Source organism: Cataglyphis hispanica, chromosome 1 (genome assembly GCF_021464435.1).
Source record: "Cataglyphis hispanica isolate Lineage 1 chromosome 1, ULB_Chis1_1.0, whole genome shotgun sequence".
NCBI lineage: Eukaryota > Metazoa > Arthropoda > Insecta > Hymenoptera > Formicidae > Cataglyphis > Cataglyphis hispanica.
In genome coordinates, this window is record NC_065954.1 from 9547437 (window position 1) to 9559747 (window position 12311).

The following is a 12311-nucleotide window of genomic DNA, read 5'->3' on the forward strand; positions in this document are numbered from 1 at the left end:
TAAAGACTAAAATGCGGATGTCGCGGTAAATGCTTTATCAATCGCGTTGCCATAATTAACTTAAGAAGATAAAAGTATACACTCGACCAGCGAGCCGGAAAAGATTTTTTCCTAATGCAAATTGCGCTTAATTATATTAATAACTATTAAAAAAAAACTATAAAAGAAAACTATAAAAATTTTTTCTCGCTCAAATCATGGAAAAAACAAAACTATAGTTAAATTATATTAATAACTGTTTTATTATTAAATGCTATCACTCGTCATAGAAAAATCGTGATCATTCGCGATAATGTCATCATTCGCAGTAACGTCATCATTCGCATTAACGTTATCATCACGAGTCTCTAACGCCTTTCAAACATTCGCGGCTTGCGCGACCAGCTTTTTCGTATTACTAATTAAATCATAAAGCGTATCGCGCACGATTTGTATGGCGTCCTCGATCCTCCGTCTAGAATAAAAACGAAAAAGTAAAAAAAATATCGTTCGCAAAAACGCGTCGAATCGCGAATACTTACATTTATTCCGCTGTATCTACGTCTCCCTCCAATCGAAATTGAATTTTGAAAGAATCCGGACTATTCTCGAGAACGCCTCGCACTTCTTTGCGCAGCTCCGAGGCGAAATCTTCTAAAATATTTGCCTTTGCAGCTATCAATTCTCCATTTATGTTAATATACTCCGCGGCGTTAACGATTTTATTTATCTGATCCATAACTATTCCTTCGCTCGAACGAAAAAACACTTCGACGTTTCTCGAAACGATCGCGCATTTTATAAGAATTAACGCACGAATGCGAATACGTGGACACGTGTTATCAATCTCATTTCCTGTTCAAAACCGCGTTCTTTCTCTCACTATAATACTTTTTCTAAAAATATATATTAAAAATAAAAATCAATAAAAAAAACAAAATGAGAATTTTCTAGAGAACGCATATCCCGGATACCCGACCGCTATTTATCACCGTCGAAAGAGACTTTTTCTCGAACGAGTCATTGATGCGTCTATCGCTCTTTTCTTTCCTCGAAATATCCTCCCACCTTGCATTGAAATCGACGAGAATAAAAATAGGCGTTTCCTCGAACGCGAATCAATCGAATCCGGTATCTCGCGATAGATTGTTCCTCGCGTCTCTCTTTCGATTCATGCGATAACTACTAGAACGGCTCTTCTCATCCTAGCGTCGCCGCAACGTCCATGGCACCCGTCGACCCGGAGAAGGCGGAGGCGCTCCACTTCTTGCGAACGTACGGTTTTCTGAGGGAGGACAGGGGATCGCTATCGTCCGATAAAGCGACGTTTCTGCGTCGCGCGCTTTCGCTGTTTCAAGAATATTATCCAGTTGCCTGGTAATGGCGCATTAAACATTGATACGCTCAATCTCATGTGCAAACCACGATGCAGTTTAGCGGACATTCTCGATCGCGCGCACAGGAAGATCACGAAGAAATGACCGAAAACGCGTCTCACGTGGAATTTTCAAGTGGCGAACGAGAGACTTTTGCGGACGACTGAAGTGTCATTTACGCTATGGGCAGCGAGTTCATCGTTAAAATTCAGTCGCAATTCGCTACATCCCGATATATTAATATCGTATCGTAAGGGCGCCCACACCTACGCGAATCGTGAGAACGGCAACGTCTGTCCGGCGGTGTTTAAAGGTCCGGGAGGAGGCCTCGCTCACGCGTTCTTCCCCAGCGGAGCGACAGACTTCACCTCGGAGGTGCACGTCGACAACGAGGAACCGTGACACGTCTATCTTAACAAAAATCCCTCTGACAAGTTTCATAGACTACTACTAACGTTAACTCATGAGATCGGCCACGTTTTAGGTCTGCAGTACAGTATGCGCAACGACTCGATGATGTTTCTGTATATACCCGACAGCGAACAATTTTCAGTTAAACTGAGCATGGAAGATATTCTCGCTATAAAAAATCTATATGGATCTCACGAAGATGGAAATCACCCTACGATTCCCGCGACTACTCCGACGCCCGCTACCATCATAGCGCCTACGATGTTAGACGTACCCCCGACCGACCTCTCGCGCGGATCTTTGCGCCTTATGACGCGTGGACGCGGCCTTGATAATGAATCGGCGTTTGTACATAACCGACCAACGCAACGTGGTCGGTCAATTTAATCGAGAGACGCTACGGTAGGCCTATGATGCTAACGGAATATGCGACATTTCTCCCGCAAAATTTCACGCCTGTCCGCCGCGTATCAAAGATGTTCGGGCGATCTCGCGCTATTTGCGGGTAATAAGATCTATCTCGCGGAGTATCCTAGTTTTTAATTAAAAACGGATTGGCCGAAATTTCTTCATAATATCGGACTTTCTCGAGACGCTAAGATCAACGCCGCGATAAACACGCACGCGCGACGAACGTACGTTATCTACGACGACGACAAAGTAGCAGAGATCGACGAATGCCGCATTGCGGTCGCGAAACACCGTTGCAGGATATATTTCCCGGAATATCATCCACGACAACGTCGGCCTACAGACACATCGACGGTAATCTATACTTCTTCACTAAACATTAATTCTACGCGTTCAACGAATTCACGAATACAGTGATCTCGGCGGGTCCCTTCGACCTGTACGTTCTCGGTATCGAGTGCCCAACTGACGGATTATTACGATAATTGCGGGATCTTCTCAGTCGCATCTATCGTTTTAGCAACGTGACCGAGAGAACCGGCGAAAACGACGAGGACGACTCCTCGCTTCTTTTAAAAATAAAACGCAAAACTGCGAAAAGAGGAAAGAGCGATTAATACGCAAATATATAATTATTCAACCGTTAAGCTCTTCATTATCAACGACGAACGCCGAAACTCGCGAACGAGGGAGAGAATAAAACGACGATGTACACGATGATGGGACAACAGCACTCGTTCGAGGATCGATTGAGGCTCTCCGAGCGAAATCGCGAAAATAACGAAGGAAACGCTAAGAGAACTAAAACAGATAACGGGTAAAAATATCAAACGTTTCTATACAATACTCTAACGCTTTTTCTCTTTTTCATCAATCGCGTCTACTTTCAGACAAGATCGCGATCGGACGCCGAGATGCAACGCGGAAGTCGCGATCGTGCGACCGCTCAGAATCTTAGGAAGACACTACCCATTGACAAAAACGGCATACAAACATCTGGACATCAGCATTAACGTAAGCCGACCCTCGTTCATCGAAATCATTTTCGGAGATTGTCACGGTAAAGAGATCTTGCTAACGCCTGATACGTGGAAGGAGCTGCTCGATCTACGGCTCACGCTGTCATACTTCCAGGTCGACGAACGCGACGAGTCGCGCCTCTCAGCGCCGATACAAATAGGGCAATTGACGCTCCGATTCGGCAGATTCAACAATCTCCGAATTCTCCGTCTCGAAACATCCAAGATTCGTCTAGCTATATCGAAAAATACCATTTTATACATGTTAAATCTGGAACATTGCATCAGCCGCATCGTTACATCCTTAAACGGTTTAACCGCGTACACCGACAACAAAATGGCTCGTTTCCTCGACGTTATCGAGATCCCTCGACGGTTCCTCTACGGTTCAAGATCCCGCGCTCGTTCCCGCGGCAATACGCGACAGCGAGAACTTCGATCGCAATGAGCTGATCAATTGCGAGCTACAGGCTCTTTGGAGAACCATGATACGCTTGCGCTATTATTTACTCGCATTATTATTTTATTTATTATTATAAAAAATAAAAATATGTATCACATATTATATATCACATATTATATATCAGATATTATATATCACATATTATGTATAACATATTATAAATGAAAAATAAAAAAACGCTCTTTCTCGAAATTTATACGTTCGATCATTTTCCAACACGCCGTTCCTTCGCTCGAGCGATTATTAATAGATCGCGCGCGATAACGAAAAACCATCAGCAGCTCGTCCTCGAAAGCATCGCGCACTCTAAGCGGCGTCGATAACGAAAACCGCGCGCTCGTCCTCGAGAATGTCGCTCGCGCTTTAAGCCACGCCGATAACCGAAAACCACAGGCTCGACCTTGAAACAGCCGACATCTCCTCCTCTCCTCTTCTCGGATCCCCCTCGCCCATCGATCTCGCACTCACCTCACTCTCCTCTCCCCGAACACCCCTCGCCATACTTACCCCGCCCGCCTTTCCTCTCTGCCGTCACTCCCCTTCCGAGATATCTTTCTACCTTATTTCTTCGTATATCTCACCTCTCTTACTCTTATTACAAGATCTTAATGCAAAGTGAACCAGAGACTGCCTCACACACCTACTCATTATTATAAAAAAATGCATACTTCTCTGTTTGTTAACACGGATAACTTTTAGAAGCAACCACTATGCTCACAATAAAGTTCACTTTGAATTTAATTTGATATATATTTGTTTTGGTCTATCTCTTTTAGTTTAAAAGATAAAAGGGGGTGGTTACTTTTGGTGGGATACTCTGTATAGATAGAAACAAGAGCCTCAGCTATGCTTTTGGTCGAAACGGACCATGTGAGCCTCCGCAACGATCCGACAAATTATTGTTATACTGGAAGTGCGTGTATCCTCGATACGATTTTGAGCGCGCATGGTTTCATGTAATTGATCGCGATAATACGCATCTTTAACTAGTCTCTAGGCATTCTGGATCGCTCCTGTAAGATACTGGAGCCCGGGACTCGAGATCAGACTGATATGAGTGTTTAATGAGACAACAACTGTATAAGACGTACAGATTGAAGAATAAAAGAAAAAAGAGAGAGCGATCGTTGCAGCTCGGATTGAGCAAAAAAGAGCTGGTGATCGCTGCGAGAGAGAACACAGGAAAATGTGGCCAACTCTCTAACCATTCCAACGAAAAGTATGACGCCAGAAGTTATCCATAAACCACGCGCGATAGCGTCTGGGTCTGTATCATTCTGTCATTCTCGTCGTGATTTCGTACTTTGATGTATGAGTTATGTCAGATTCCTTACACTTTAGTATAATTTTTGCGTAACAACCAGGTCGTCAAGCGATTTGAACTCCAGAGCAGAACTGCCAGATGCAAACGCAACAGCATGCTGACAGTTTTTGGGGGGGATAGACTGGCAATGTACACGAAAGCATGAGGTCTCGTTCGTATGCCTTCGATGCTCGGTCAGCTTCGGCTATAAAAGAAGACAGATATATCATTTTTTGTCTTCTTCTTAAATTATAAACTTCTTAAGTTACAACGTGGCTATCCTCGAAATCTCGAGCTGACGAGTTGGTTATACGATGTGCGACGTGCGTTTATGATTAATTTTTTCCATTAATTATTTTTTATAAACTTATATAAACTTATATAAACTTAATATTGTATAAAATTAACCTTAATAATTATAATAATAATAATGTTAATAATAGTTAGATTTTAAGTATATCGATAAATATACCTTATGATTAGATATATATTAATAAATATATCTTACGGTTAGATATATATATATATATATATATATATATATATATATACGTTTATGATACATATTGTTACGTCCAGACCCTTTAGAGTCAGAGTCAGCAGGAGGGCGTAACCTATTTAACTCCGCTAGACAAACGCTAGACAACGAGTGTCTAGCGTTTGTCTAGCGGAGACGAACGAATTGACCGGGGCCTGAGACAGGTCAACGACCGGAAGGGTCGCTTTTACTCGGTCAGTAGGCCGTTTGTTCGGTGGTCCCTTTTTCGGTAAAGGAATTAAATCCTTATTACCCGGGACGGGACCTTGTGCGATCTCGGGATGTGAGATAGGGAACGGGTTAACAAGAAAATTTTTTATATGTCAAATTTTCACATTTATTTTGTAATAAAATGAGAACACGAGAACAAATTATTGATATTATCTAATTAAACATTGTCCTTAGCTTAATATAGTACTTAATATACATTGTTTTTTCAACTATTTTTTTTTATTATGGGTCTTAGTGTGTTTATGTGTGTGTGTATTACGGGATTTCCTCTAGGATACATGTAGAAGGGGGGAATTGTCTCCACAGGATTTCAATGGGAACAGCGACAGGATGTTTAACCCCGGGATGAACCACGGGATTATGCTATCGGGCAGGCCCTCTGTTAATGCCGTCCGCAACTCCTCGAGGTCCACCGGGCCGGGCCCTATGCAGATGGCGTCGTCCAGAAGTGGGTCGTAAATAGGGGGGAACTGGCCCAATATCCGGTGACAGAATTGGTCCTCGGAAAAGCTTTTTCGGTGGGGTGACGGTTCCCGTTCGGACCGAGACGAGTCTTCTGTCCCTGAGAATACTCCCTCTGGTTCGTTGTCGAAATCCCGTAGTTCGAGGGGGTCGTCCTGGTAAGAGGGGCGATGAGGGAAAGAATATGGGGAGTCACTTAGGATAATAATCGAGGGGGTGGGCGACTCCGATCTTAAAGGGGTAGAGAGGGGTGGAGGAGAAGTAGCTGGGGTAGGGGAGCGAGGAGTGTCAGCCGTGGATACATTAATATTTATATTAACATTAATATCGCCTAAGGTGTTAATTTCCGCCTGAGCCCGAGCCAACCTCTTCCTAAGCCGTTTACAATGTTTAATTAGATAATATCTAAACCGTCTATTCCGACGGTTACGCGCACGCTTGACCGACGTACGGGAGGAACATTTCCGATTTACTCCTTCCACTGAGGGAGGATATAATAATAAATAAAAAAAATAAAAAAAAAACGGTTCGGGGATATAAAGAAATCCGAAATAATTCTTAGGGTTTGCAACAAACTTGATAGTTGATAGAGAGGGAGAGTGAGAGAGCCACGGGTAGCTCCGCAAAACGCGAACGACCCTGGGTAACTGAATAATAAGAGAGAGAGATTATGAGAGAGTCACGGGTAGCTCCGCAAAACGCGAACGACCCTGAGTAACTGAATAATAAGAGAGAGAGAGATTATGAGAGAATCACGGGTAGCTCCGCAAAACGACCCTGAGTAACTGAATAATAATAAGAGAGAGATTATGAGAGAGTCTCGGGTAGCTTCGCAAAACGCGAACGACCCTGGGTAACTGAATAAGAGAGAGGGAGATAATGAGAGAGTCACGGGTAGCTCCGCAAAACGCGAACGACCCTGAGTAACTGAATAATAAGAGAGAGAGAGATTATGAGAGAATCACGGGTAGCTCCGCAAAACGCGAACGACCCTGAGTAACTGATAAAGAGTTTCGGAAGTATGGGAAGTAGAATAGAAACGTAATAATAATAATTTAATCTTAATAATAATTCTAAATTGTTGACGATCGATAGGATTCCGAGAATAAATAAGATTTTTAGTTGGATGGTTAACTAAGAATTATTTTGGACTATCTAATTGAAAAGTTTAAGCACTTATTATTTATTGAGTGCGATGATACTTGGTTAAAAAAACGGAATCCGGTAGACCTTGGCTCTTGAGCTCGTCGAGGGGGAAGGTTGATTCTCTCAGCGCTCACGGTAGGATTCTTGATTGATTCACAAAGTCTTAATGACACTAAATGCACTCGGATAAATATTGCCTCGGAATACACTGTGGCGGAAAGTGATTTTGCGAGCACACGATGCACTTGGGTATAATTCCGACCAAGTATCTCGGAGTATGTAGTAGGAAGACTGATTAACTTTTAGAGAACGTTAGAGAGTGTATCGCGTGGTCTTGTCCGACGTTTATTAAGCCCTTTTGCTCCTCCTCTCCATTGGTTTGTTAGTCTATTTTAACGAATAATTGTTTCTAATCACGCCCTCCGATTTTTCCTAGGACGTTGCTCTAGATTCTTAGATCATAGGTATTGGTGAAGATCTTTGCTGAGTTTTGACCAATGGAGAGTAGTTGCTATCGGGTGAGGGTGAGGCTTTCATTTTACGGATTGAGTCATACCCAGTTTGCTTTGATCTCCTAGGTTGACATTTCACTTGAAATTTATGATAAACAGATAACGTAAGAGGGTGGTCTGGCAGGCAAGCATGTGGTGTCAAGTGTCGCGAGTTTTCGACTCCGGATCGTCTATGCATTGTTCTGGACCTCGCTCTACTTTTTGCTTAGAGTTCTTGGGTCTGATATTTGAGCTTGTATATCTCGCTGTCTGTTTGTCGTTCACTTCCACATGGTTTTATATTTCTAACGCTTGACTGTTATCTTTTGTTTTCTGTTTTTGTTGTCTGTTATCTTTTGTTTAAAATTCTCGAACCTTCAGAATTGTAATGTTAAATTTATAGATCCGCTGACTTTCGACAGCGAGATTACACAGTCCTGCTTCCCAGACTTCGCCTGCTTATTTTTTCTGTCGGACGTAGTATTTCTTAGAACGTAAATTTATGTCGCTAACAGATTTTCTATGAAAGAAAACAACCATGCGGTCTGCAGCACCCAATAATTTATATATTAGAGAAGAGAGAAAAAAAAGGAATATTCGTGAAGTCTACCGGACGTAACAACATTTTAGATATACAAATCCATTTATCTTGACCAATATGTACTCCTTTTTATTAAAAACAATTTTTTATCTCTAAAGAAATAACAATAGTAAATTAATATTCAAATTTATGCATATTGTTGAAGATTATATTCTTGTTATTTTCATTATATTTATATTGTATTAATGTACGGCATACATATTGTTGACTAACGTAAACCACGAGAAGATGGTGATTTCTTTCGTCAGGAAGGAAATGTATAAAAAATTGTGATCAATTCAAAAATATATTAAGGTTCGTAATAAACATTGTAATGATACAAAAATCATAAATAATGATAAAAATTGTTTTTCTCAAAATACTTTACAAATATATTAAAATATTATAATTTTGTGTATATTATATTCATTAAATAGACATAAAACAATACAAAGAATTCCTCAATAAACAATAATTTGTAACTGGGCTAACGGAGGAAATGATCATTTACTCCGTTATTTTAGTTACAGATTATTAAATAAACATATATGTATTTAAGAGGACATACCCGTTTAAAACCTCGACAAATAAGAATATTTTCTAAATTTTTTTGCAGCGCAACGATTTGATAAACATTTTTAATTTTTTTAATATAATTTAAAATTTTTTAAAAATATTAATACAATATTATTACTAACTATTTAAATAAAAATTTTCATTTTAAAAAAGAATTTTTTTTGAAGTTATGCAAATTTTAAAACTCCTCCAATTTTACGGAGCGCATGAAAACGTTTGTTTATTATTTTTTCAAACAACTGATATTTTTAAAACTCAATGAAAAATCATCGTAAGCACAAAATTAAAAAAGCATTTTAAAGCTTGAAGTCTCAACTTTAATAAACTATCGATGATTTTTTTTTTAAATATTGTTATCTTCTTTGTTCTGTGTTTTAAAAAGGATTGTTTTGTTCTTAAAATCATATATTTTTGACACTCTGCAACTCGATAAAAAATTTTTTTTGAAAAATTTAACTCAAGTTTCATAAACTACAACATTTTGTCAAAATGTTCAACAAAATCATCGTAGATAAAAAAATTAAAAAAAAATTTTAAAGCTTGAAATTTCAACTTTAATGTGATATCGGTAATTTTACAAAATTTTATTATTTTCTTATTTTTAAAAAATACAGGTTTAGCTTCAAACTCATGTAACTCGATCAAAAAAATTGTAGGAAAATTTTAAAAGAAGTATTTTGTAGGCAAAATGTTGTAGTTTATGGAATTTCATTTGATTTTTTCAAAAAATTTTTTTTATCGAGCTGCAGATTAATTAAACGAACGTAATTTTAAGGTACAAAATAATGTGTTCTTTTTTAAAACATAGAATAAGGAAGACAAAGATATTTTAAAAAATGACCGGTAGTGTTAAAGTTGAAACTTCAAGCTTCAAAAGGCTTTTTTAATTTTGTGTCTACGATGATTTTTTGTCGAGTTTCAGTAGTTTGAAAATGTTTAGTCCAATTTTTAGAGTATGAAAAGTATTTCCTGTTTTCTTTTGAGTAATGTATCTGAAATAAAAAATACAAGTTTTTTTTTATTAAATATATTAAGCTATCTAGTATCTAAACGTTTTTTGAAATTTTGAAAAATAAAAAAATATCAACATTCAAGTTTTTTTTTAATTTATTTTTTTTGTTTATAACAAAAAATGAAATTAGAAAAAGGCATACCGCACATGAAAATATATAAATCTGCAAATATTCACATAACTTTAAAAATACATATTTTTCAAGCTAAACATTTTTATTTAAGTATTTAGTAATATTGTATTGATATCGGAAAAAGATGAAAAGTTCTTATTAAATCGTTGCGCTGCAAAAAATCTAAAAAATATACTCTTTTTTTGAAGTTTTAAACAGGTATATATGTCTATTTAAGTAAATGTATGTATATTTAAGATGACATACACAAAATTATAATATTTTAATATATTTGTAAACTATTTTGAGAAAAACAATTTTTATTATTATTCTTGGGTTTTTTTTATCATTACAATGTTTATTATAAACCTTAATAAACCTTTGAATTGATAACAATTTTTTTACATTTTTTTCCAGATGAAAGAAATCACCGCCTTCTTGCGGTTTACGTTGAGCAAAACAATATATATTTACGTCATACATTAATACAATATAAGGTAATTATTTCGAATAAGATCTTTTCCGAATTTTGACAAATATGATCAGATCTCTTTAAAAAAATCTTTATTGTGATTCTAACAATGATAATCAGTCGGGGCGCTCATCCCTCATCATTCCCAATCCCCCAAAAAACAAATTAAAATTTCACAATTTTAATGCTTTTTCGGTAGTTTCATTCTTTACATTAACTTACATCTTACAGATCGTTTTTATTTTTATATCATAGAAGACACATTCCTAAGTCACACGCACTTTTAATTTTGTGGCGCTCTCTTCTGATTTCAGAGATATGCGATTTTGAAGTTTCATAATTTTCATATTTATTTCTATAATTTTTTCACTATATCTTACTTGCGTGTTTGTTTTTCTGGATTTTTCCACTTTCCACGCGAAGCAAGGTGCAGCGCAAATCTATGTGTCTAGTTTTTTGATAGTGGAGTCCTGCTCCAGAGAGGAGGGACATACTGTCTCCACGTATATAATTTTTAATGCGTAAATATAAAGTAGCAAGTTATAAACTCATATGGAATCTTACTTCGCATTAAAAAGTTGTTGTAAGGTGTTGTAAGATATTGTAAGGTGTTTGTCAGGATAATGAGGGGGGAGAGGAATGCAGTGAATCGAACAAAGGCAGTGTAGGAACACTGTAACTAAGTGTTAACGGTTTAAAAATATTTATTATAAACTTACGCGAATACGGTAATAATACCCAAAAAATGTGAAGCCACGCAGTGGCTGAATGCCGCACGAGTATAATGGGATCACGTAGTTTCCGCGGAAAAATAGTCGCTCGGACGAGTAAAGCTATACGTGCTATCCGTACAACGGTCACGACTTTGTGAGGTGTAAGATAATGTAAACAATTACCGAAATCAATTTGTTATAATATAATTTATAAATAATTTTTGTATAGTAATAATTTTTGAAAGATAATATTTTGAAAATGTTCTGAAAATGTTTGCGACTCATTTTTGTAAAAAATTATTTTAGTTGGAGAAGATATTTAGAGCTTTTTACTTTACATCTTTGATGTCTTTTTTTATAGATTTCAGATATTTGTACATTAGGAATTTATACCATAATATATAATTTTTTCAAATAATTATTGTTTTATCATTTTAATATATTATCTTATCTTAATTAATTTTAATTATGTTAGTTATTTTTTTTAAATTAATTTTTATATTTGCGCCAAAAATCTTTTTTAATATATATTTATTATTCATATATTGTCTATGGGAGCATTTTTTACATATTTTTACTGAATTATATGACAATCGGAGAATTTTTTTAGAATTACAGCCGATATATTTACTAATTTAATTTTTCATACATTAAGATAAAAAATCAGGGTGTAGTTTCAAAAAGTACTCACTCCCGATTTTTTTGAAACTTAGTATTCTTACGTATTTTGACGCGCTGATTACGAATATCATAGTGAAAATGTGAAATTGGCGACTACTTGATTTTCACAGCAAAAACCATGAAAAACCCATAAAAATTATATATATATTTTTTACGTTTATCTCAAATATGAAAAATCATCATAAATTTTTAGACAAAAGTTTTATATCTTACAGAGATAAACATTTTATGTTTTATTCATTTTTACCGTACGAGTAATAGTTTTCGACAAAAATGATGGATTCTAAATCTTATGTCTGTCCTGCCATCTAAGCATGTATTTTGCACGATTCCGC

General features: G+C 37.0%; 1 protein-coding gene across 3 annotated transcripts; it reads left to right on the forward strand.

Moving 5' to 3' along the window:
- The first annotated feature begins 370 nt into the window (after window positions 1-370).
- On the forward strand, window positions 371-3660 carry LOC126851143 (uncharacterized). 3 transcript variants are annotated; one of them, XM_050594820.1, is made up of 3 exons: window positions 371-2994; window positions 3068-3237; window positions 3312-3660. In XM_050594820.1, exons 1-3 carry the CDS (start codon window positions 2885-2887, stop codon window positions 3647-3649), a joined length of 618 nt encoding a protein of 205 aa, XP_050450777.1. In that variant the 5' UTR covers window positions 371-2884; the 3' UTR covers window positions 3650-3660. The 3 variants fall into 3 exon arrangements, with proteins under 3 accessions (XP_050450777.1, XP_050450769.1, XP_050450759.1); XM_050594812.1 differs by having other exon boundaries at window positions 371-2531; window positions 2698-2994; window positions 3068-3660; XM_050594802.1 differs by having other exon boundaries at window positions 3068-3660.
- The last annotated feature ends 8651 nt before the right edge of the window (window positions 3661-12311 follow it).

What these genes read in the sequence shown, in the direction of transcription:
- LOC126851143 (XM_050594802.1), top strand. Translation starts at nt 2,885, where the DNA reads ATGTACACGATGATGGGACAACAGCACTCGTTCGAGGATCGATTGAGG. An exon ending in AGAACTAAAACAGATAACGG is followed by an intron (nt 2,995 to 3,067) that starts GTAAAAATATCA and finishes GTCTACTTTCAG; the next exon opens with ACAAGATCGCGATCGGACGC.